This window comes from Diadema antillarum, unplaced genomic scaffold (genome assembly GCF_040938485.1).
Source record: "Diadema antillarum isolate AM-2024a unplaced genomic scaffold, OU_Dant_1.0 seq00001536_RagTag, whole genome shotgun sequence".
Taxonomy (NCBI): Eukaryota; Metazoa; Echinodermata; class Echinoidea; order Diadematoida; family Diadematidae; genus Diadema; species Diadema antillarum.
In genome coordinates this window covers 926897-954703 of record NW_027272268.1, presented here as the reverse complement: position 1 = coordinate 954703, position 27807 = coordinate 926897, and the positions used below count along the sequence as shown (strand labels likewise).

General features: G+C 37.7%; 1 protein-coding gene across 2 annotated transcripts in view; it reads left to right on the top strand.

Annotated features, from left to right (window-relative positions):
- Positions 1-27807, top strand: part of LOC139710493 (transcriptional adapter 2-beta-like) — a 54392-nt gene that overhangs the window by 19749 nt on the left and 6836 nt on the right. For both annotated transcript variants that reach the window (XM_071622408.1, XM_071622407.1), the window contains exon 13: positions 17110-17141. In XM_071622408.1, coding sequence (XP_071478509.1) covers positions 17110-17141 — 32 coding nt within the window. The remainder of the gene's footprint in view (positions 1-17109; positions 17142-27807) is intronic.

Below are 27807 nucleotides of genomic sequence, written 5' to 3'. Positions count from 1 at the left end.
GCAGGGGGATCATGTGGTCTTGTTTTGGAGGGTTAAAGGTTGTACTTATACATTTAATAGATGATATGATACTAGTTTACCTCATCAATCACCAGTTTTGAGTGTTTTAATCTAGAGGGAGAAAAAGTCTGACCCGTAACATTGACCAGCCACGTTTCTTGCATGATCAGCATTGAGAAGGGACCAAACATTTGAACTCATATTTGTGATTGTTACATGAATCTAGCATTCTATGAATTCTTCATCACATACATCTGGCCACCTATCTTTCATTTAAACCTTATTATAATGTTGATAGACTTCCTCTGCTGTATGTCTGAAACCAAATTTACTTTTCCCTTTAGATTTTACTGCAGTCACATATTTCTGAATGATTGTAATGTGTAAAAAAAAAAAAAAAAAAAAAAGTGTGTTAAAAAAAAAAAGTTATCCATTGCTGTGAATTGTATTCATGTTGCATTGTTGCATCAGTAGTGTGTTTAAATGTATTCCTACATACCTTGGATCATTTTGATTGGTGCTTTGCAAAGTACCAGTCTTCTTTTGCTCTTCACTTTTCCACGTCCTCAATGCAAGCTGCCCATTAGTGTGGTGTGATGGGTAGTGTGCATTCAACCTTACGTGGGTGATATGAATTAAATAGCGCCACCTTGTGGGCAAAAGTGAACAATCTAGCAAAGTAAGCTGGCATCACATATGCTTGTGTTTTGAATACCTTTGAACTGCCAAACAAGCTTGCAGATTAATCTTATTGTGATCATATTCAGCATACTGTATAGAAATATTTGTTGCATCGATCCCTATGCTTCTTGTTTTCTAATCAAATCCGTGTCAGAATTGGGAATGATGTTATTGGTGTGAGCATTACTTTTGTGTTGCAGCACCAAAAAAAAAAAAAAAATTGTGTGTCCTGGTGTGAATTATCAAAAATAGGATATTGATTATGTCCACCACCTTGACCTGAAGTTAATCGTCGGGCAGGTGGAAATATCTGTGTCGTAAGTTAGTGAGAGTATGTATGTGTGTGTGTGTGTGTGTGTGTGTGTGTGTGTGTGTGTGTGTGTGTGTGTGTGTGTGTGTGTGTGTTGGGTGTGCTTTAGCAATTACAGGTCCCCGAAATCCAATGTTTAATTCTGTTGATGTGAGTATGTCCACACACCACAAACTCAGGAACATTTATATTTTATCAAAATGTGTATCAGAGAACTTTGATGACTTTACTTTCAGCTTTCTGCAGCCACTAACTCCACCCCCATAAAAAGGTGAAAAAATAAATTAATGTTGCCTATCATGCTGCCATCTCCAGTAAAGTCAATAAGCAGTGCAATGTTTGTAGGGTTCTCTAATGGTATGACTGTGTAAAACATTTAGTGTGTAGTAGCACTTCCCTGTGAAGCAATATTGCATCTTTTGCTGTTTTTATGTACCGGTATTGAAGTTCGCTGGAGGATGTGCATTTGACTAACTTGGAATTTAACACAACATAACATTGTATGATTGAATTCAATTCCTGTCAACCTCCCACGATGGGGCATATGCTCTGCATGAACAGATTCATTGTTCATGTTTCTCACAGCAAACCCGTTCAGTATTTCCCTCCACCTTTTCATTCTTCCTTTCATTGATGTAACCTCACTCCATCCTTCCTTTTTCTCCTTCTGCCTTCTTTTTATCCCCCTCCTTCCTCTCCCTGCTACCCTCAACATCTCAAATTCTCTTCTCCCCCTTTCCCCGGCACATCTCTTACTGTCTTGGTTTTCAATTTACCCAGCAGCTGAAGACTGCTAGCCATGAAAAGGTGCACTGCGCCTAGGATATAATGGGGTCAACACTTCATTGTGAGAACCTGAGTGAGAAGCTATGATCATGCTGCATTGATGCTTTTGTGACTTTTCAATAGTGCAGCTGGCAAATCAGACATGCTTGTATGGACCCTTTGTGCCCACCCTTTTAGTCAGCTTGAGTTTAAGACATTTGCACTTGTATCCAACATACAAGGTTGGAACAGTCCTTCAACAAGCACATTTTTCTTTAATAGGGGAGGGGGTAGAAGGTGCTATGTAGCTGGGTGTGCATAAATTTGACATTTCTAAATTACAGAAGAGAGAAATAAGTGGTAATTGGAAAAGAGCCTTGTTTCTATTCTTATTGGAAAGAAATGTTTGTGCTCTTTCATGAGGTCTAAGAATCATGTTGGATATGCAACATGTTATCCTATTATATAGTTAGAGCTAAAATGTATAAAAGTAGATGAAATATCTCTGTCTGTCCGTAATTCTATTTCATGTCTCTCTATCACCTTCATGATGTAGGCAGCAGCATGAGGGGCAAAACTAAAAGTCTTTTAACAAGAAATTTAGAATTGAGAAGTGTTGAATGTTTAGAGGTAGATGAAGTGAATAAAATGTTGTGTACTCAAGCAAAGCATACTAATGTGTCATCACCACTTTATTGTCATTAAGTTCCTGACAAATATGACAACACTTGTGTGAAATATACCCTGTAAATGATACAGTTACAAGAATATGAGACAAAATATAACATGACTCATACATATCATGGCAGACATGAGATTATGGTTGATTTGCCGCTTTAATTTGATATTCAAGCTATGTTATGCACATATGTATCATGATGTGAAGTATTATGAGTTTTTTTACCCTCTAAGAGATGATTATTCCTTATGGCAATACAGGCAACATTTCCTGGGCAGTATAAATGTGTGCGGTAAACCAGTGTGTAGTGAGTGATCTGGGTATGAACCCGCTGCAGTTAAGAACTGTGACTTGACCACACTCATCTTACACTCGTTAAATTCATGGTTGACTGGATCCACATGGAACTTTACTCGTGTATGAAATCTGTGCATGCTGATGGTGTTTGTATATTGTCGACGCAGCCCAGTGGATTTACAAAGCAGACTCAACAGAAAAGGGAAAAAAAATCTCATAACCAGATATCTTTCAGTTCCACTTTTATCAAAGTGAGTTACAATGTAAACAGAATTTTACATTTTATTTTACAATGTATTGTCAGCATACTTTAGTGTTCAGTCAACCTGCATGGTATTTGACAAAGTTTTGCTACTTACACCATGAGTAATATTCCCACATACCTCTTAAGACAATGATACAACATGCATATTGCACAAATTTATCAGTTATTTGCACAGACTTGTTTTGTACTGTACTTTGACATTGTTACTGAACCAAGAGAATAATATTTTTTTTTACCTTCTTTCCACTTTACCAAGGTCATGTCTTTTAGTATTCTAGTCCTTAAATAACTTGTAAATAAATTTGACATTCTATTTTACAATGTATTGTCAGCATACTTTAGTGTTCAGTCAATCTACATGGTATGACATGTAGCTTTGCCACTTACATCATGAGTCATTCTCCCACATACCTCTGAAGACAATGATACACCATGCATATTCCACAAATTTATCAGTGATTTGCATCTAATGTTTACTGTACTTTGACATTAGAGGGAACCAAAAGAATATTCTTTTTTTACTTCTTTCTGCTATTCCAAGGTCTTGTCTTTGATTATTCTAGTCCTTATTAATCACTGTCACAATGTCAGAATGAAATAAATTTGACATTGTATTTTACAGTGCATTGTCAACATAGTTTAGTGTTCAGTCAACCTGCATGGTATTTGACAAAGTTATGCTATTTACACCATGATTACCACATACCTCTTAAGACAGTGATACACCATGCATATTACATGAATTTGTCTGTGATTTGCATAGACATGTTTTGTAGTATATACTTTCACATTGTTAGGGAACCAAGAGAATGTATATATATATATATTGGCCTTCTTTCTACTATTCCAAGGTCATGTATTTTGGTATTCTAGTCCTTGTTAATCAGTGTCACATTGTCAGAATGAAATAACTTGTAAATAAATTGCTTGCGATCTTTCATCTTTCACAACACTAGTGCTAGACGCCAGTACTTTCTTGAGAGACCCATTGAAAATAACTGATTTTAATTGATTTTATACCTGTATGAATCGATATTGAATTTACGTAGAAACGGGCAACCACAAAATTAATACATTGCATGAAAATAATTGTGCATATGGGATTTAGGTTTCTTGATATCTATTGTTGTGTAATGCTTACTTTGTGTATGGATTGAAATCATGTAGGAAAAACATGGTAGATACTGCTTGTATAGACTTCATATGCAGTGTATGGTGGCTAATGTATCAACAATGATCCGAAATGTTAAGATGCATGTATTTTCAAAAAATGTATCAGGAGCACAGGACATTATGTAGGGAAATTGAACATTCTTAGCAAGAAGGAAACCAAACTTGGTGTATGCAGATGATTCCCAGGTGCCTTCACCTTGCAAAACCTGAGACTTCATAAGCCCTCAGTTGAGACTTCTTTCTACTTCGTCCCTTCCATAAATTGTTATTTCTGGCCAGTAAGACCTCCTGTATTTGTGTAGCGTCTCCCTCTCACATTCATCGACACCTGCTCAAATATTGACAGTACACCGCATTTCATTGCTCAGACCAGATCGGGGGTGATGAATTGTAAATGCGAGTGACCCCTGGAAGTAAGCTGTAGGGCACGGGTGGATCTAGAGACAAATTACCAGTGAGGAAATGGTCTCTGAATTAGCCTTCCTACCAGCAAACTTAATTGAAATGCTTGAAATGAAAAGGGGCCTCCCCTTTGATGCTCTGTATCAGGGGCGGATCCAGGAATTCTGTAAAGGGGGGGGCGTGACTAATATTTCTGGTGCCACTTCCGGGTTTCATTTCATTTTTTTCTTTTTATTTTCTTTGTTTTTAACGAAAATTAAAGAGGGGCATGCGCCGGTTGCGCCCCCCTCTGGATCCGCCACTGTGTATTCAATCTCTACCCAGAGGCTGTGTGCTTGTACAGACATTGTGTTTGAATGTGCCGCAAATATGATGATTCGTATGAGCATTGTTAGCAACAAGGTGAATGCCAGCAGAGAATTATTATGTTGGCATTGTGTTCTCAGTCCTCTAGAATGCACCTAAGACATGAAAATAGATTCATTCATCATTCTCCTATAATGGCATACAACATGAAAACAGAATTTTATGATATGAGAGATAAGTATCTCAAGGATATTAGTCTATCCCTCAAATAAGCAGGACATTTATATACAAATGGCATGTCAAAATATATGGAATGAATAGGATAGAGGATTTTGCCATGGATGTTTGTGGAGAGATCTAGATTTCTTTTTATGGCAGGAAATGTAAACAAAACAGTTTCAAAATATCTTTGGGGAAATGCATCCTTTGATGTACATTTGTACAAACAGTCAGTTCTTGCTGAAATAAGGGAGCTCCTGCAACCAGAAGATTAGCAAACAATATTTTGGGCAATAAAAGAGATCGAACAGAAGGCAAGGAATATTACACTCTAGCCATTGATATTTTGGTTGGATAAGTGCAAGCATATTCATTCCAAAGCTAAGAAATTACAAGACTGAGAAGCAGCAATATCACAGCACACCATGAAGATTTTAAAGCGACTACAGGCCTAATGTACACTGCCCATTTACATTGCACTTTTGGTCTTGTTCCTTCTTGTTTGTCTCATTTCAAATAACCTTGGTTTCTATGGCAACAGAATATGTCCAGTATCAACACTCCATGGGACGACTCTAGCTTGTCCCACCCACTGGATGTACTGAAATGTGTCTTTGTGCATCCAAATATGGCTGGAACAAGCATACCAGGCATAGGTGTGAAACAAGGAGTTACAAAATGCCATTCAGGGAGATTCTTCTTATGCTGTGCTGAGAACCAAAATATTATTGAGGATTAACCTTTTGACATTTGCGTGGATGTACGTGATCTATCTTAACACTTAGCCTACGCCACCAGTAGGGAAGAATGACAGCCAGGCATAGGAGAGGAAAGTTTGTTAAATCAATGATTGGAATAGTGAGAGCTGGGGAGATGAAGGGGTAGGATAAGAAAACTATCTATGAAAGAGAAGGGGAACTGGGTGCCAAGCACGTGGCCAAAGGGTAGAAAGTTGGGAAGTTGTTCTAATGACAGACAGGAACTGTGCAATCACGACCAGTCTCTGTCAGCGCGAGAAAGTGAGTGAGCCCTCGCTTGTTTAAACTCCATTTCTGAAAGACCACACTTCCTCCAAGGGTAATTGGGATGCACAGAGGGTCTAGCCTTTCACATTAGATTCATCTTGTCTAATGATACCACAGCGCAAGTGTTCAAGAGCCATATTAAATCTCTGCTGATTGTCTGGAAAATGATTACATTAAGTCAGTTGCCCATCTAGAGTTGAGTTTTAAGGGTTTGTCATAATAACTGCTCAGATATGATCTGTCTTTAATGAAAAATATCTTACTTGTGTGCCCACTGAATGCTGTCAAACTCCATTACCATTTTGAGCTCTGCCTGTCATATCTTTCAGAAAACTTAAATCTTGTCTGTGAAGGGTTCAGATATTTATCTAAATCTGTCCCCAGTGTTAATAGTATATATGTCTATAGATATTAGTGTGCAATCATTTTGTGCATGGCTGGGTAAATTGATAACTTAAGTTGTTCATTACACAGGTCTGCATCAGTTGTATCTATATATTTATTGTTAGGATAGAAAGTCAAAACAATCTTTATGTGGTCTCAAAAAAATAATTCATGTTTTAAAAAACAATGCTTGTTTTGCCACATGCATCTCATGAACGAGCGTGCAGTTGCCACACATAGCCTGCATTTTGTGTGAGTGTGTGTGTGTCAGTAACTGGAGGTACAAACAAGTCATATTTGAAATCCTACCCTCCTTTTGAAGAACAAAGCAGTGTCAAACACTTTGATGGAATGTGTTGATGGTAAACACATTGGGATGACTGTTAAACTGATACATCACTTCCTGGAGTAAGGCTGACACAAAAAATTAACACCTGTACAAAACAAAACATGCCATGAATAACAGTTTGTCCCGCGCGGTTATCCGTACAACACCAACATTGATAGGAGTGCTCAAAGAGGTAAAAATACCATAGATTTTAGGAGAAATCCCAGGTTGTCAGCACCCTTAATTGCATCCCTGTCAGCTCTTATTCATCCAACCTGCCGAAGAGGAGCTGGTAATCGCTGCGTGATTGTCGGCCCATCGCCGTTGCCGGCTAGACCTGTTTGGGCAAACATAGGTGCTGAGTGATTACATGGAAGAAGCAGGAGAAGCGAATGCTTGATGTGACAAACTCTGTATCTCATCCCCATGTGACTGTAGGTTACAAGTGGGTAGACTTTGGGGAGTCTATGAGCAAGACAGTTGCCTCTTTTCTATTTTCTCTCAGTCAAATAGTTTGTGTGTATTTCAAATGATTGCACTTAAATGAACCATGCTGGCTTCAAAGATCTGACTTCGGCAAAAAACCCAGGGTTGAACTTGAGAAATGGCCGTGGGCATGTAGACTCCAGCGTATCATATCATGGGCCACCTTGTCTAGTCCCATGGGATACTTGGTTGCTGGAAGGCAGAGGGGTGGTTTGGGGACTGAAAACGGCTGCTGAGAGACATAAGGTCAAGATTGGCTACAGAAAAAGTGAACACGTTCAGCCATGTTCACATTTCTCTGTGAATTAAAGTTATGGCTAAAATTAATGTACTTTCCTGGTTCCTAGTGCTGGTATCTGAATTGTTAAAGGGGATGGCTAGTAACCGATCAGTGGGAATCAGTGAGAATGCTGAGGGATGATTGTTCCAATCCTTGTGGGATTCATTTAAGAGTACATTATATATCTACTGTTGTGTGAAAATTATTTGCTTCAGAACGGTCTCATATTCAAGTAATGTGCAGATTAATGCCCCGTCACTGACCAGGGACGCTTACCTGGAAACATTAAACTGCACATTACTTGAATATGAGACCATTCTGAAGCAAATGATTTTAACACAACAATAGATATATAATGTACTCTTAAATGAATCCCACAAGGATGGGAACAATCACCCCTCAGCATTCCCACTGATTCCCACTGATCAGTTACTAGCCATCCCCTTTAAATCTTAGACTTGGTTCTCGTAGAAAAGAAATGCACTTCATTGACACTTTAATTTCCTCTACATTAAGATCATAAGCTTTTTCTGAACATAGTAAATTAAGTCAAATTATTGGTGAAAGTGAAGTCAGAGTCTTAAGTCTGTTCCTACTGCCAAGCAAAAACAAAATGCAGTGAAAGTAAAACAAAAACATTAAGAACTTTTCTCTGTAGGGTGCCTTTCCCTTCTCAGTAGTAAGTTGAAGAAGTTTGAAAAGCACCGTGTACTATACAGAAATTGAAGAACAGTCAAAGTAGTACTTGAATACATCTTTTATCTTTTACAAATTCACTTGTGAATTTTTTTTGTAGCTACAATATAGGTTTACCCTTAAGCTTTGATTTGGCATCAGATTCTCTGTAAGTTGCAGAAATAAGACAAGCATTATGTATTATGTAGAAATTTAAGAACAGTCAAAGTAGCACTTGAATATCTCTTTCATCTTTTACAGAACCATCTATATCAATTGATAGCTACAATATGCCTATAGGTTTACCCTCAAGCTTTGATGTGGCATCAAATTTTCATGTTTATTAAAGAAGAAGTTTGTGTGTGTGTGTGTGGTTTTTTTTTTTCCAACCTGTGTGCCAAAACTTCACTTGCAATGAGTGCAGCTGTTGTCTGGTGTGTGAACGCAGTCTCCATCAAAGCACTGTGGACTTCAGGGATCAAGCTGGCAGATGAAACAGCGGAATGGAATGTTTCTTGTGAGGGAAACCCTCCAGTATTTTGTGCTTTCATTTTTAATTGTGAGTTACTCGATTTCCTCTAGATTTAGTAAAGTCTTTCCCCCAGACATTTCAGTAATGTGATGTCATAACCTTTGAATTTGCAGCAATTACTTGACGGATTGTCAAGACTGTCTCCACTGTGTGTAGGACTTCTCTTTCCGTCCGAATCTCTTGGAGATATCTGTAAATATTATCCTGCACTAAGATGCGTCCATCTTCACATTGTTGTTGATGGAATCTGTGACTGGATTGTTTTGAAAAATGTTGGTGGAATCTAGTGAAAGGCAGAAATCATGATGGAATTTGTAACAAATGAGATGTGAGTATCGCAATTTTAAGCGAAGTAGAGAGTTGCCATGATTGTAGATTAAAGGAGTTTTTGCTCTGTGGAGTAGATAAGTGGTGAATCATAACAATTTGAGTGAAATGAATGGGTAGTTGAGTGAATATTGGGATTTCATTTGACATAGTAGTCCTGTAAGTATCTCGAATATAACTGCAGGTTATACAACTGTGGCATTTCTCGCTTGAAATTCCTCATTGTTCATATGCACAGGAAAAACACCCAGTATTTTACTCTATTTTTTCATTTGAATGAAACAAATACATTAAAAGCTCCTTTTATCAGGAACATGTGTAGTAACAATAATGTGAAATTTATAACTTTCTGTGCCTCAAACCATTAAGTGTAATACAAATAACATTGTCCTGTGATTAATATGGTCTTTTCTTATCACCATCTACAATATACCAGGTATAAACGTACCATGCATTTTGTAATCTATTACATACAATGCTTTTTGTTGGTAATGTATCTGCCCCTCTCTACCTCCTTTATCAATACTTGAAATGGCATTGGAATGCAAGACAGCAAATTTGATCACATCAAACTCGTGCATTATTGACAAGGCGTGACATACAGCATGCATGATAACTTGCTAGACTGGTTTTATCGGTCAGATAGCAATTTAGCAGGTAATGTAATGCCAGGCCAGGAGAGTTCATTAAAATCTGCACTTAGAGTATAATTAGACCCTGATTGAATGAGGCGAGCCCTCAACATGCAGTGCATACCAACTTCCACTCATAGAGTTCAATTAAAGGCAATCAACTGGCATTGCTTGATTACATTGTGGGGCATAATTAATGCAAATGTGGAGGAGCAGTCTCCTGTCCATATTGACACTGGCTCTATGATTCATCCAGGAAATGTTGGCAATGTTTGGCCAGGAGACATTTACTGTGAACAGGCACCGTTCCCGCCCACCCTCTCCCCTGGTCGATACATTCCGAGTAGGGGTGGGCCACAGCCATGGTGGACTTGGCTTTTTAAAGGTCGTAACCTCCCTATTGAAATCCCTCACAATATTTTAATATTTAGTGGATGAGTTTGTGTATGTGCAATTGTGTTTGTCTGTTTGTTTGTGTGTGTGTATGTGTGTGTGTATGTGTTCAAATATATCAGACATCAGACAAATATGGTATGCCACATCTAATCATTGTTGGGACAATAGGCTGCTGTGCTTGGCTGTTGGTTTTGTGGACCGTTCACACTGACATTGAATAATCGCGACATTACAAAAATGGTAACATTTGGTGGAGTGGGATTTCTTTAACTTTTCCAGAAATTTTCTGTGACAATTCGCAATGAGAATGATCAGTGCAGTAAAACAATGATTTTTATTAGGAATATCCTCCTGCTATTTGGATTCTTGCCCATAGACACACATGAAACGCACTGAATATTTTGAGAGGTTTAGAGAAGTTATCACTGCTAGTCTTATGTTAGTCTAGCTCATTGATAAAATATGTTAGTAACTGTCTTTGAAACCAAAAAAAAAAGAAGATAAATAAATAAAATAAATGAATGGGAACTCATGCCTATTATCGTGCTTGTAATTTGTTGTAAATAGTGCACTGAGTCCCAGCATTGAAAAGTTCATCAGGTAATTGAGCAAACAATTTTATATGACACCTCATTTCCATAGGTATTGCTTGCCTATGAACACTTTAATGTTTGAATGTTTACATTTTTAATCGACCGAAATTAATGATTCTTACCTTAATACTACTGACCAATGTAATTTGACATTTTGTATGAAAATTACTCAAAGTCTGCAGGTGGTTTTGATTTTGCAACCTGGCATTTTTGTAGGTGATAAAGACTTACCCCCTGTTCAGACGCAAGCCAGTTTTCATCAAAACGCGATAAAGAAACAACGTATAAAGAATCATCGTATAGCCTACAGACCGTTCAGATGCTAATCTTGACCATTCTGGAAAACGTTGTATAGATGTGCAGTTTCCCACTGCACATGCTGTTATGGTCTGAGTGACAGCTATGGGGTCGCCTTTTGCGAGCACTCCCATTAAGCCCCGCCCAGTTATACAGTTCTATGGTTGCCTTACGTTCCGACGCACAATGGCCACCATGGAATGCTGATTCGTTATCGAGTTCTAGTTCGAAACGATGCTCTGACCGTCGTGTCGTTATACATTGTTTCGTTAGTCAGCGTTCAGACGTATAAATTCATCACATGGCTGTAAGGTTTTGGTATAGCTATACCGTTCTAGTATACATTTTTTGTGTCTGAACACCCTGTATGTAGTTCCAGAGTTTAGGATTTCATACCGTTTACCCCAAGAGACTGCATGAATTTGTTTTCGTCTGACAGAATGAAACTTCTGCTCAAGATTGCTTTCATCACAGGTTCCAAACAACCAACCAATGATAGATAGGAGAGAGGGCATTGACCTTACCTCGCGTTCGTCAGTTCGGGCAGATACAAATTTCTTCGAACCTGTAGGATTAGCAACATTCACAGATCTTTCCATATTTTGCAAAACATGCATTCTGTATAGAGAAATGTGATTTCTTTGAATATTTCTCATTTTTCAGTAAACATAATTTTCAAATCAATTTCTCATGTGATATATATATTATTTTTGTCAAGGAAGGCCCCTTTTGATGATTTTGTAGCCATGCTACATGTTGTTTGTTACTGCAATGCTTCACTGTTGATTCAGCTCACTCTCAGAGTATACTTATTTCGGTCAATATTGTAATACTTAAAATGATGATAATGATAGTGATGAAAGTAGTAAATGAAATGAATGTTGCTAATGGAAATATTTATGATAAGAATGCTGATGATAGTAATACAACCAGGTGTTTATTTTATATATAATTAGCTAAGAATGATATTCTGATAAAAAGGTTAGGCGGCACTCATATTAAAGGGACTGTACAGTTCTGGTTGAGGTGAGGACTTGGCTTTTAACGTTTTGCGAGATATTCAGAAACCACTCTATGAGATGTCAAACAGCATGCAATTCTAAGGGGTATCAAAAGTTTATTTGATGAAAATCGGTTTTGAAATGGCTGAGATATCCAAAACAAGGTGAAACAAAGAGATCCTCATGAAAGGCATGGCCTGTCGCCTTTTATTATTATCACATTTTTGGATATCTCGGCCATTTGAAAACCAGTTTTCATCGAATAAACGTTAAATCCTTCTTAAACTTACATGCTCTTTCATATTTCATAAGAGGTTTCTCATTATCTCACTTACGAATGTTATAAACCTGAATCCCCATCTCAGCCAGTACTGTACAGTCCCTTTAAGTGATGAGTTGTGAAACTGATTTTGTGCAATGACACAGGCATGGCAAAAGTATTCAATGCTAAAAAGGATGTGCCAACATATTGAAGATATGTACTTTTTTTTTCGGAAGTGTCTAAAATATCCCTTTGAGTCTCTGGTTTCCCTCACGTGGAAATACTTTCTAAGTCTGAATGCCTTGGGTTACTGTGATGACCCAATTATGTGGATGCTGCGTTGTCGTGATTAGCACCTCTGTGCTCATATTTCTCATCTAATGTGTGTTACCTGGACTTGGGATGGTACACCTATACCCCTCCTGCTGCAATCCTCTTTTGCTTGTTGTGATTAGGCCTTTTAATACCAACTGTTTTACAAGTGTTAAACAGCCAACAACCACGAGTAAAACCCTCCCTGAATATCCCAAGATATGACATGAAAGACGAGTGCAATTCAGTTCTGCATCATGTTCAGTCGGGTTTTATTTACTAGAAATTTGACACTTTGTGACTTTTGATGTACCGATGTGTTGGCTCAGTGAGTAGAGCGGCTGCCCTCACAATCGGGAGGTCGTGGGTTCAAACCCCGGCAGCGTCATACCAAAAGACGTTAAAAGATGGGAGTTGCTGCTACCTTGTTTGCCGTTCAACAGTTGAAAGGGTTAGAGCAACGTCGATCTGGCGCTGCTCAGTGGCTGCCGGGCCCACGATCAATTGGGCAAAATGAATTTCCATTCTTGGACAATAAAATTTGGAGTTTATATCCAAAACAATTATTATTATTATTATTATTATTATATTTCCCTCGAACATAAATAGACCCTCTCTATAATGTGTCTAGAAATTGTTAGGAATCACTTTTCTTGTGAAAAAAACTCTGCTCTCGTGGAAGTCCATTGCATGTCACTAAATTCTATCTGATCATGACATTCAATATCAAATGGCATGACATCATTTAATGTATTAAAGTGAAGACTCCTGACAGGCATAGCAGTGTAATCAAAGGAGGCATTCCTTCATTTTAAACAGTTTGATTCAGATGCATCTTCCAGTCACCTTTAAATAATATTTGATTTCCCAGCTTATGAACATTGCCTGAACATCACGTGACAGAATTTTGATAAATGGCATCTTACGTCTGAAATATGATCAAGAAGTGTTGCTTCGAGAGAGTTGTGTTATTTGCAATGTTTCCTGAAAATCTAAAGTTAGAGTGATTTAAAACACACATGTTCAGTCTGCGGCTTAGGTTTATGAGTAGTAATGTACACCATGTGAGAAGAAAAGGAAGTGCAGCTATGAATGGTTAGCTGTGATGCACATAATGTGGGGAATATCCTTGGCTGTCACAAGTCGTGGGTGTTACAGCAATTTAGTTTGAGAATGCTGTGTATTTGGTGCCTGAGGATCATGAAGCATTATTTGGAGCAGCTAAAAATAATAATTCCTGACTTATTTTTAAGCATAAAAATCATTTTTTTTTTTTTACTTGTGTTTATCTGTTCAATGGCATCATGGTGCCTCCGCCAACATTGATTTTATGTATTGCCTTTTGCCTTACATTCTCTTTTCAGAGGCTATCAATATCTTGTTTGAGATCTGCATCTTTTTTTCTAATATCCAGATGGGGGATGTCAATTAATATTTGATATTTGTATGCCAGCCTAAGGCACCATTAACTGTGTATTTCAGGATTCATTATTTGAAATGGTTATTCATTTCACATATAATACACTGTGGAGTTATTACTAGCATGCTATGAATACAGGTGCATTGCTAAACATGTTTCTCCGTGTTTACAAATATTATTATCATCTACACAAATTGTCTATCCCTATATTTTTGAAGAAAGATGTAATGATATGAGAGAAGTAACAAGGCAACAAGAAATATTACATTTTCCCCAGAGTAAAGAAAAAAGAAAAAAAGAAACACAATTGAGAAAATCTGCATGTTTACTATGCTGCACTTCTCAATGATAATTTTGAAGATTTCTTTGTTATTTTTGTTTTTTTAAGTTCATTCAGGGACAATCTAGATCTTGTAGGGTGATGAATTACAGGGGGATGTTATTGTTCCTCTCCTCTTGTAGTGTAATCTGTTAGGTACACACCAATATGATACCTTCACACAGTGACTGAGACCCAGCTTTCACCAAGCACCGCTCCTTTATTGCAACCTCTCATTGAAACCCCAGGATTGATATCAGTTTTTATTATGACTGATTCTGTTTGTTTAAGACGGATAATTGAGCAACTCAGATTTGCTTCTTTGACTCAAGGATCTCTGGTTAAGAGTCATTTGCATTGTATCTGTTGCACTATTAATATCCAACAAAAAGACTCATTTTGCTTATAACCAAAAATCAACATCAAGGAACATAAGAAATTTGTAGCAAGAGATACATTGACTGTTAGATTTATTCATGCCTTTGTAAGGTTAACATTTGTGCTTTAAAAAAAGAATGTTGTGAACTATACATCATACATGTATGTACATGCATAATCATGAACAAGAGTGACTGGTGCTGTTGTGGCCTCACGTTAGCATGTTTTCATTAACAAATAAGCCATTGTTCATTTTTTTCGCAGAAAAGGAAGATGGAACATATATCATCCTGTGTGTCTTTCTTCCCTACAAACAGAAATAAGCTTATGCAAACAAGATGTATGCACTCATGGTAATGAACTTCTCCACTGCCTCTGGAGCCAGGCGTATGTTCCTGAAAAATGGGTCGTTCATTTCCTTCTCTCAGCCTCTTCTCCCCTTTGAGTTGTCATGGGGGTTAATGATTAAACCAAGCCTGAGATATTTAACATGGCCTGATGAAGCCGAGTCAATATTGACTTCCGCTACACTGGCTCTACCAGCAGGGCCAGTGGATACTTTCTGCATTTCCCCGTTGCCAAGTGCCCAGAGCAATTTACTGAATTGAGATGCAGAAATGGTGCACACAAGTATCTGGAGATTTTGCCGTAAAACAAGAGGCAGGGCTGTGGATTTGATCATGGTATTGTGCTTCATGTGATCAAAGCTGTGTGGATGCAGGGGAAAAAGCTGTATTGGTTTCACAGAATTGATATGCCTCTTTCAATGAATCTGTGTGCTGGAAAGGTACAATTTGAAGCACAGTTTATGGCACCTTTGGCTCATCCACTGACTATAGAGACAAGCAAAGGGGTGTCAGATATAGTAGAAAGAATGCAGAGTGATGTGGGTTGATAGAAATTGTCATGTTGGAATGAATATGAAATTGTGGACATAGGTTTTGAAATAAAGCAAATATTTTTGTGTGTCCTAATACATATTTTAATTATCTTAATGTCTAATAGTCCCTTTTACTGATTGTCCATTATTGTACATTGCCCTACATTTCATGGTATCTTTGTATATATATATATATATATATGTATAATTCATGAGTTGACCATTATTTGTAAAATAAGTAACCAGTGAAAATATTGCTTCTGATAATAGAAATGCAATGTATGGATAGGATCATCTCCAAAGTGTGAAGTCACTAAATGTTCTTTTGGAGAAGAATACTGTATAAGTGGAAAATTTTGCGGTGTTGAAATTTTCGCGCATTTTGTGCATCCAGAAACTAGCATGAAAGTAAAAGCATGCAAATATTTTTACTTGCCATATGTTCAAGTAGTTGATGTCTTGATTCCACGGAGTTAAAAACAGTGGAAAAATGAGCAAAGAAAATGGGATTTCATAACATGTGAAACTCACCTTACCCCGCCGATAGCGAAAAATTATCCAAATGAAAATATTCACTCTTACAGTAATACATACAATTTCTCACTCTCTGGCTGTGGTTTTGGATCATGAATTCAACCACTCATAAAATTGTCTTTCCAGTCCCAATTGCAAAGTGTTATATTATACTTTACTTCTTTTCAGTAGTAATTCTATCGCTTGTTTTAATTGAGTATTGCTCTTTACTTGCTTTTTGTTGGCACTTTCTTTAGAGGAGACCTCCGGATGATTTTCAGATTTTTACATTTGAACAACTGTGAATTAGTTATACTGAGGACAGAGTTTCAGAATTTGTGTTAATTGGGATGAAGAATAAGAATATATTCAAAATTTAGAACAAATTGCAATGAACAAGGATGATGACATGGCAGAGTCACTATAAGAATGCATGAGATGGGGCTCATGGAAGCAGAACAAAAGAAGAAGGCATGCATAGATTATGCACAGGTGGACTCGCAAGCAAGCGGTATTGTAATGAAATTACACTGCTACATTTCTGAAATATGTGAACCTCCTATGTCATCATCCTTGTTCAGTGTAATGGGTTTAAGGTTTTTCAAAGTATTGTTTCTCTGCTCAAGAACCACAATAAATTCCACAAATCTATACATGGAGTTGTCGATTTATGTACTACATGATGTGAAATTATGAATATCGTCTGGAATGTCCCTTTAAATCTATATCTGCTAGTGATTGCAGCAGGTAAAATCTTGAATGAAGACAGCACCTGAATCTGCTGGGATAGCTGTAAAAGGCGTTTTTTGTTCTTTTTCAGCTTCATGTTACTGTTTTTCTTTCATTCCTCTCCCTTTTTAGAGATGACTCTATATAATGCACATTGAATATTATCATATGTTTTGTTATTGACTGATTTTCAAGTTTTGAAGTAAATGAATGTATTTTTTTTTTGTCTCTCTTTTCTTGCAGCTCAAAAGAGGATGTGAAGGATGAGAAACTAGGTAAGTGTTGGATTGGAATCTATATCATTTTATTTATCTACCTCCATCTGCAGTGATATATGAGTATGTCCTCACATTCACTGTTTGTGTGTGTTTGTGTGTTTGTTTAACCCTGATTTCAAAAGCACAAATATAAATCTTCATTAAAAGAGAAGTAGTCAATGATTACACTTTTCAGCAATTTCATAAATTAATATTTGGTGCTGTTTAGGTTTCATTGCAGTTTGATTACATGTAACTTACCAGGATGAAATTCAGAACAAAATATGAGAAAATCTCAGTAGCGATATGTCAGTGTTTTGCAATCATTGTCAGCTCTGTGGCAGTCTTTCAAAGTCCTGGCTGATATTGATAAAACAAATTTTCAGCATTTACTTGCCAACTCTGTATGTGTGTCAACATCGCAAATTGCAAAATCCATATCTCTCAAGTAGAAAATGTATTTTTCCATACTTCTCCCTCTAAGCAAATTTGGTTTCCTAATAACCTTTAGGACGGAATGGCACTGATTTTCTTCCGATGCTCGTGTTCAGAGGGTGTTGAAAATAAGTCACACCTTCGCTCAAGTATGCGACAGATATTTTTGTAGCACCTTAAACAAGCGACATTGGGTTGAAATCATCTCGCATGTCGCCCGGCGTGTCAAGCCCGGAAAAGAATTTAATCGCTTGCATGGAGGCGGTTCAGAGAACATTCCCCTGCTATGTCGGTACTTGCCAGATAAGTGCTACTTAATGAAGTGACATTTGTAGGAAGGGTTCGGGTTTCACCAGCTTTTATTTTATCAACACTGTTATGTTGACTCAAGTTTGAGTAGTCTTGTTTCAGAGTGGGAAAAAAAAGGTATAAGAGGATTGAGGACATGAGGGCAATGACCAGACATTTTGTGTGTCAGTGTGAGCATACGTGTATCTTTTACCAGAGTGATTTTGTTTGTTTTTAAATGAACACAAATATAAAAAAAGGAAAGACATGGTTTTATGTTGTTTAAAATGTATGAGAGGCAACTTCACTAAAGTGGGAGCTTCTACAATGTTTAAACATGGCATTCTGTCCATTCATTCTACTGGCCTGTGGTTTGTTTAGATTTTTATATTAGTTTGAAGCATGGGACATCTTGCACTGAAAAAAAACAACAACAAAAACACAACAAAACATGACAAAAAGACACTCTTGAGCAATCTAGTTCAGTTCATATCTTGCTTCATTTTGTTTCTGTTGAGAATTCTGATTCACTTGACTCAAATGTGATAATTCCATACAAACATTCATACATGAGATCTGTAATTCATTTGATTGCTCATCTGTGTACAATGTCACAACATCAGATCAATCACTTTGTCAGTGTAACTGCAGCACAGGCACTATTGCTGAATGTCAAATATGCTATTCATACATATTTCATGTCTTCATTCTTCAAGAAGTTATCACCCTGATACACTTTCACTCTATAAATTCTTCATTGCAAGTTGGAAAATATCCCTGGTAATTTGTGTATTCGTGTGGTAGTCCACAGTTGGGTTAAAGGTACTGTTTACCATTGGGAGCAATGATTGTAAAAATGTTCGAGATATCAAATTTGATGCATATGTGTGGGTCAGTTTTATCACAAAACATCCTACCATGTAAAAAATTTGTAATAAAGCTTGAAATATGAGGAGATATCACTATTTTTCTCAATAAACCATAACTGTAGACGGTTTAGTCTAGGAACAATTTTATTATAACTATTGTTCACATTTTGTGTATTTTAATTATACTGATTCAAATTTTTACAATGGTTGTTTCTATCCCTAACTCACATTCTGGAACTATTTTGAAGCACTAAAGCTGGATTTTTGTTTCATCTGCAAATGGTAAATTATGCCTTTAATCATGGAATAGTGGATTCTGGAATATGAACATTATTGCCAAAATCAGTTGTGATTGCTATTCATCTGTGGTCAGATATGACATGATACTGTGAGTCAACATTCTGAATACATTCTCTACATGGTTGCGTGTAAATTACGGATGATGGGTTAGATAAGATACAGTCAGTTTATGTGAACATGATTGAGCCATAGGAAAGGTTGGGGAGTGGGATATAGGACAACACCTGCAAACAATACAGACAAGAAGAGATGAAGAGATATTGCAGGATGGGGTAGGGGGGGGGGGGGGCTGGAGGCAATATCCATTTTAAATACCTACTATAGTAGTACTGCACATAGCTGGCATGGTGTCGGACTTGACTTCAGTCAGCTATCTCTTGTGGCGGTTGCCTCTAACTCTGCATAACCTCTCTATACAACATTGCTCATCCTACTTTACGGGGAGATCTCCGCCCGTTAATGCTTAGACATTTCAAAGGCAAGGTTACCCTGGGTCACACATTTCAAGCATTTCTGGGAGGCAGATGATAGAAAATGAGTTTGCCAGAACCTCAATGGGGATTGTGAGCAGCTGCCTCTTGGTTGTAGAAAACTTGACAATTTTGATCAGGGATGCAGGCCGGAACAGAAGTACTCTGTTTATAAAGAGCATTCTGCATCTATAGCTGGTCAATTGCTTCAGGCTCCTTCACACAATGTTACACTGAAAGTTTGCCCTGTTTTACTCTTTGCATTACTCAGTCAGATATACAGCCTTGTGATAGGATTGGATGTGTATGATTACCAACCTACTAAATCAATTCTTGCTCTTCACCCACGTTAGATCTTTCCATTTACATTGATGTGAAAAAGAGGGAAAATATGGAGTAATGTACTGATGGCCTGAATTAATCAACTGTTTAGCATGCTTGATAAGTATTCATGTTTGCATACTTGTTTCAAAAAGATATAGTAAACGATGGAAGGATATTTATGTGAAATGAATAGGGAAAAGCATGTTAGGAATCACAGGACAAAAAGCATTATTTTCCTTCTTTGGCAATTGGGTTTGAGCCTCTTATTCTTCATCACACTCTTTCACTCGAATATCTAGTGTGTGGGGGCAAGTAAACATCAATGTACAGTGAAGAAGAGTCAGATCTGCTGTCATAAACTGATTTAATCCTCAAAGTAATGAGCTACATCAATCAGCCTCTTAAAAAATCTATGCTCCATATAAGAAACATAGCAAATGCCATTGATCTTGGACAGCATGTCACCAATTGTCATATATGAAGTATATGAAGATGTTGATTTAGACCTGTATAACTTTCACATATTGAATGCTTGCTCAGTGACAGCAGAGAAACCACAAGTACAAGTACCCGGTTAGTTTGATGAATTTGTTTCCTAGTATTCAGTAAAAATTTCCTGCAACTGTTTTAAACTGTGCTCTTACTCTGTTTATTTATGATTTTGTGAATTCTAGTCATGTGCTTTAATGTATTGCTAACTTATTTGTATGTCTGCGCCATTGCTGTAGATGTGTTTGTCTGTTAACAAAGAGAAGTATGCATGCGGGCGTGTAAAGAATTTTTTTCTTGTTAGAGTATACACATGCAAATGAGTTAAACCTTGAGCTATTGTGTGCGAGTGCTCAAAAAGTTGACTTTACACTTTCCTGAGTGGAGGTTGACATGATTTTGTCATCAAGTATGTAAACAAAACAACAGAGCTGTTGTTTTGTTTGCACAGAGGAACTCTACTATTGTGTCTTCACACCAGTGGCATACTCTGTTCGATTGAAACACCCCCAGAGAATTTATATGCGGAAACTGTCATTTCTTTTTGTCTAGCTTGTTGCAAGTCTCACATTGGCATGTTTTATTGTTGTAATTATCGTTTCTGTATGTGTACGGTCTTTGGTTTGATAGCTGTTCTACTTGTGTATGTCCTGGCAGTAGATATGAATGCGCTATAAAATACTGTACCCATATCAAGATGTTAAAGGAACTTTTGGAAAGCATTGTTCATTAAAAATAATGAAACAATGAGGGATTGTTTTAGGCCATCCTCACAATCTTACCAGCAGGATCTAGCCATGACATTTGCTATGATTGCAGTATTGTTCACTCAGTTATCAGAGTGTTCTAGATCAAGATAACATGGAGAAGTATTATTTATCTCTTTGAGAGATTTTCTGAGGTTAGTTTTCAGACATAGCAAAGTTTACTGATAAAATAAAGAGAAACCACAAACACATGATCACTGTGACATGTCAACACGTTATTATCTTGAAAGTTGAAACGGGAGAGATTAACGGGCGTTCTTTTCATGTCATTAGTTGCAAGCTATTTGAGATTTAAAGCAACTGAAGGTTAGTGGTAAGATTAGTTTGACTTGTGCTTTTCGAAATTCTCATTGATGATCAGATTTTAGGAATAAATGATCCACGGAGCCACTCTCTCATCTGAAATATAGAGCCTCAATTTACTGGTCCATTACTTGCTATTGAAAGGCAGTGATTAAGCTTCTACTGAGTCAAAGTCTTGAATGAAATGGGCTGGGGTTTCATGATCTTTATCTGCACGGGCCACCTCTTTCGGATGCCAAAACATAATACATTGCAGATGGAATCTAGCTGGCAGTTTGCATCTATTATCAACCCAAATCACGTGGCCACAGAGTGGTATGTGGTATGTCATCAAGCTTAATGAGTTTGGATTCTCTTTCTTCATGGTTATTTACTTTTACCTGACTTTGTCTGGCCTTTTAGTTTGTATGATTTCAAGAAAATACACAAAAACAAAAACAAAAACAATTTTGTTATGAATTAGCTTTATCATTGTTGTATTGAAGCCACAGTGAAAGACATTATCATATTAACCTTGTGTATTGTAAATGTTTTCTTTTTGTGTGTGTGTAGAGTTACAGACTGACATTAGTTTTCTTGCAGTGATGAAAATTAATTTGTAGCAATATTCTTAGATGAAGCCAGTATATCCTAATTTCCACAGCAAATACCAATAACTGCAATGGACAAAAAGAAATAGTTGGCAAACTGCAATTATAGTCAGTCATGAAAATACTCTGCATTCCAGAGATGAATGACAGATTTATAATTGATTGACTTTATTTCTTCGATGAAATGATCCGTCAAATACTTTTCAAGTAGAATTCACTGTACATAGGCAAATGTATAATCTGGTATTTGTGAGAAAGCAAGAGTAGTATTCAACTTAATGACCCATTTTTTAAAATGGGTCATTAAGATAAGAATAGGCATTTATTTTATATGGATTATGATAACGTAAAACTATAGTACCGAGAGCTCAGTCAATCAATATAAATACTGTAAAACGAGAAATGTTCGTGTGCATTTTAATTTCACGAATTTCGCGAGCGCCAAGATTCGCGAAATTAAAATGCAGGCGAAATTTCTTATCTACACTATATGCATTGAACGCAGGTGGCAATTCGCGAAAATCTCTTGCCACGAAAAAGGCCGTCTGCTCCAATTCGCGAAAATTTCGTGCCGCGAATATATCATGTTTTACAGTATGTGACAGTGTGTAATATGCAACGGCATGCAAAGGATACCTAAACTTAGGTGACCTTACAGTACCGGTATATCAGAAACTTCTTGATGCTAATCACTTTGTGTATCCACTAGATATTTCACAGATGCTGGCTGAGAATTCAGATGAGATTTGGGGATAGTTGCAACTTGAAATGACATGTTTATACAGGGATCTAAAATTTCTGATGAGATCTAAAGCATGTAAAGACTGGGCTCAGGCTCATGAACAGGGTAATTTTTTTTTTTCCATGTGGAAAAATGCTTTGTCGAGGTTCAATGCAGTTCAGTTGGACGTAGTAACATTTTCTTTTCTTGGTGGTCATAGATTTTATAGTAGGATTTCATGGAGAAATGTAGCGGATAAAATGTGCCTGCAAGTGCATTTCTGTATGGGGCTGCCATTCTTCTTCCATTTGAATAATGGAACTGTGCCCTTTGAAAGTGCTGGGCGGGTTTCAAACACGGGCATTTCAGCTGTCTGATTTGACAAGCAAATGGCAGAAAATTGGGGTAATGTAGGGAAATGGGTCCGCGACTTTCTCCTTCGCTGGCTTTGCCCAGCCAGAAAAGGCAGCAGCGGCAGCAGCCTCTGTATCCCTCGCCTTTGTCAGGCGTAAAGAGCCAAATCTGTGATGTATGTGGTGGAGATTTGACATCTCTGGCTCGTGTACTGCCTACCTTCTTACTTCTCTCCCTCTCTAATGAATCACATACCCACTTTCCCCTCTCTCCTTTCTTACCCCTCACCCCTCCCCTCCCCTCCCCCTACCTTTCAATTCTACATCTATAGCACATGCCTACCCTTTTTAAACTTTCACCCCCCTTTGCCTCCTCACCACCGTTCCCTTTATTCTCCATCAGAGAAGAAAGAGGAAGGAGGAGAAGAAATCATGGGTAGCTTGCCATCAGCTTACTTTGATTCCATACCTTTTTCTCCTCTTTCTCTTCTGCTGACCAATTTTCTCTCAGGTTCCTTGGTTCTTGTCGTCATTCCTTTTCTGACCATCTCATATCTATGCTCTCAGTGTTTCTGTTTTCTTTCTCTTATTTGTATCCTCTCATTTGAATCTTCTCCTTTTCAACATTTCCTTTCTCCATCCCTCGCAAATTTTCATTTGCTGTCCTTCATTCATGGACACACTTATACACACTAGTGTGCGCACATACACACACACACACACTATATATACTAGTAAATGCTCACTGATACACTCTTTAAATGCATTTGTGTTGTTCCAAGTTCTCCTAGTTGTCCTAAGTTCATATATCATGTTAATATTGTGCTGCGGATATTCATTTATGATTCTATATAAGTCTCTTTTGTTTCATTGAAAAGCTCTATTGCTCAAGAGAGCATACAGTGTTTGTTTCTGTTTCTGTTCCCAGACTAAATGGTGTAAATACTGGTATGATCATTCATAGCTCATTGTCTTTATGCAACATCTGAATGCAGCTAGAGGAAGAAAAGTGTGAACAAGTCCTTGAAATGCAATTTGCCCAATGTGTTAGACCCCGTTTACAGTGCGGGGCTGGGCCGAGCCGCGGCCAAGCCCCGCAATTTTGTCCGTTTACACTGCCGGGCTCGGCCGCGCTTTTAATTCAAACCTTTCAATATTTTGTCGTAGTGGCGCTCTGCTTGGAAACAAACGCAATTTGGTATAGTCTGGTTTTCAGACCCTTTGCCAACTGGATTCAGTGGCGACGAAGTCGTTGTTCGGGCAAAGGCCTTTGCCGAAGGAAAAATTCTTTGCAGGACAAAACCACCTTAAACTATACTAGCATTCGACGTTGAGGAGGTTAATATCCTGAATAGCGAAATAGTACGGGCAGAGGGTTTGGAAGCCAGACTAAAATTGGCCGCGCATTTAGCCCAGTTTGCGTTTACACTGAGAAAAGGCCGGGCTCGGCTGCGGCCGAGACCACCTCCAGAGCGAGGCCAAATGCGGGGCCAATTTTGGCCCCGCATTTGGCCTTTTGCGCGTTTACACTGAAGCGGGGCTGGGCCGAGCCGCGGCCGAGCCTCACACTGTAAACGGGGTCTTAGTTCTTATTACATGGACTTTGCCATACAAGAGGTGACTGCTTTGTAATGTAAATAAGATTTTGTTGACAGGAATGAGTAGCTGAAGAAATATGCCAGCGATTTTGTCAGATAGTCTGTGTGAACATGTTAGTAACACAGAATGCCCTTCCACTGACGAAATAGGGGTTGTTTACAAAACAAATATGGGGGTGACTGGCAGCTGTGTATCAAGAAATTCTGCTTGGCCGATGTAACTGAGAAGAATACAGATGTATTAACAGTTTTGAAAATAGTTTAAAGATCTTTTCTGGATGCTGATAACTAGCAGACATTGGTAGTGATGGCTGTTTTGCCTTCATAATTTGTATAGAGAGAGACTCACTCACAAGTTACATGTATATGATGCAAGGTATAAATATGTAGCTGATTAAACCCCAATTGATCAAAAGGTGTGATGAAGTTCTCAGGAACTTAGCAACACATGCTTACAGTGACTTTTGAAGCAGACATGGAGACACAATGTTCATGTGGTTTATGTTCTCTATTGTCATACTAGGGCTTGGAATAACTATTTTTGCAAGGTTTTTGCTTTTCAGCAATCCATTTTTATACCCCCACCCACACATAGTGTGTAGGGGGGTATATAGGAATCACTCTGAAGTCGGGTGGCCAGTTGGTCGGTCAGTCAGTCGGTCGGGCAGGCGGGCGGGCTTTTTCGTTAGTATTGCATAATGAGTTGCCATGACAACGGCAAATTTTTAAAAAATCTTACAAAATGTTGTGGATCGATCTCCTCTCTCATTTTTTGAGCAATTGACCCCAAATTTGGCATGTGTGACTACTATCAAAGGTAGATGTGCAAGACACCTTTTTCGTTAGTATCGCATAATGCGTTGCCATGGCAACAGCAAATTTTCGTAAAAACTTGTCGATCAAACTACTTTCTCATTTTTTGAGCAGTTAACTTCAAATTTGGCATGTGTGACTGCTACCATATGCAGATGTGCAAGACACCTTTTTCATGAGTATTTAATAATGCGTTGCCATGAGAATGGCAGATTTTCGTAAAAATCTTACAAAATGTTGTGGATCGAACTACTCTCAGTTTTGTAGCAATTCAGTTTGAATTTGGGATATGTGATCAATGTAATGTGTAGTTGTGCAAAACACCTTTGATGTGTGCATTAGAAAATCTGTTACCATGGCAACAGCAAATTTTTTTAACCAATCATGCAAAAATGTGTAGATTAACCTAACTCCTTCAGTTTTTAAGCATTTGGCTAAAAAATTGCCACATGTGACCACTATGGTACGTAGATGTGCATACTTACTCTTTCGTCATTGTTGATCAATGCGTTCCCATGGTAACAGCATAGTTGAATGCAAAATCATGAAAATATTGTGGATTCAGATAACTCCCTCAGTCTTTGAGCGTTTGGCTTGAAATTTGGCACATGTGACCACTATAGTATGTAGATGTGTAAACCTAATCCATCAGTAGTGTTGATTAATGCATTGCCATGGTAACAACATTTTTTCACCAAAAAGCATACGATATACAGATATTGTGGATTCAGCTAGCTCCCTCAGTCTTTGAGCATTTAGCTTGAAATTTGGCACACCTGACCACTATGGTACGTAGATGTGCAAACTGAACCTTTTGTTATTGTTGATCAATGCATTTCCATGGTAACAGCATATTTTTGAATGAAAATCATACACGAATATTGTGGATTCAGGTAACTCCCTCAGTCTTTGAGCATTTGGCTTGAAATTTGGCCCATGCAACCACTAAAGTACAGAGATATGCAAACTTCATATTTCGTTATTGTTGAACAATGTGCTGCCATGGTAACAGTGCATTTTGAATTTCAATTCTCCTAATTCTCTCTGTTTTAGAGCATTTTGACTTCAAATTTGGCATATGTTACCTCTGCATTACCTAGATGTGCAAAAAATCTTTTTTCAGTGTTGAAAATGTGTTGCTATGGTAACAGTATATTTTGAATGAAAATGATACCCTAATATTGTGAATTCAACTAAGTAAGCCCATCAGCCTTTTATCATTTGGCTTGAAATTTGGCGCATGTGACATCTATTGTGCAAACTTCATTTTTTCTTAATGTCCAACATTGTGTTGCCATGGTAACACAGTTTTTAATGAAAGCCATAGAAATCGTCAGTTTATTTATCTTGCTCACTCAGTTTTTGAACACTTGACTTGAGATGTGAAACATGTGACTACTGTAACAGTGAGCAATACATTTATTCACTGTTGAACAGTGCATTGCCATGGTAACTTTTTTTTCCATTAAAAAGTAAAAAAATGAATCCTGGATGAGCTAATTCCCTCAGTTGTGGGTGGGAGTATATTAATCACAATGAGTGATAGTTCTAGTTGTTGTTGTTGTTGTTGTTTTTTTTTTTTTGGGGGGGGGGGCATATCAAGGAGCCACCTTGTTCATTTCAGATTTCTGTACACTGTTTTCTGTGTGTCATAGGAAATAGTTAAGAAGTTTGTGGAGGCTGCCCTGCCCCTTCGGTACCATTTGAGACCCAGAGGACACACCTAGGTACTATTTATACACAGTTAGAGTATCTCATGAGTATTCATACTAGGTCATTGTTGCTATGGAAACAAAATTGCGGTCATAGCTGGACCAAGGGAAATCAGCGAAAAATGGTACGAACCAACCGCAGGATGACAGTCGGTTCAAGGTGTGTTATTTACTACAGTGCACCCACCATCCTCCATTGTAAATATGAATGACCTAAAAACAATGTTCAAGCTGATGGCGTAACCTGATACATTCCTCTTTGTGATCTCATCAGAGAAAGTGGATTTTTTTTTGTCTGTTTTTGTCTGTCGAGTCTGACTGTGTTTTATTCCACCAGCAACTGACGGTGCCCTTGTAGACTAGCAAAAACTGATATTTTGATGTCCTTGTTAGCTCTACTGTATGTATTGTGTCACTTCTGCATTGGTGTGCAACTTAATCTGCCATTACAGCATGGTGTTAAATTGATGGCTTTGCATAGTGTGTTTGGAAGTTTGTTTGTATGTGTGAAATTTGATTGGAAGGATTAGCTTAATCATACAGGGTTTGTATTTTTGTTCTTTGTTGTATAAAATGGTTCATCATTTTGTATTTTCTCATGTTTTTGCATATATATCAAGCAAGTTCTTGTTGGTTACAGTCTTGTGGCTCT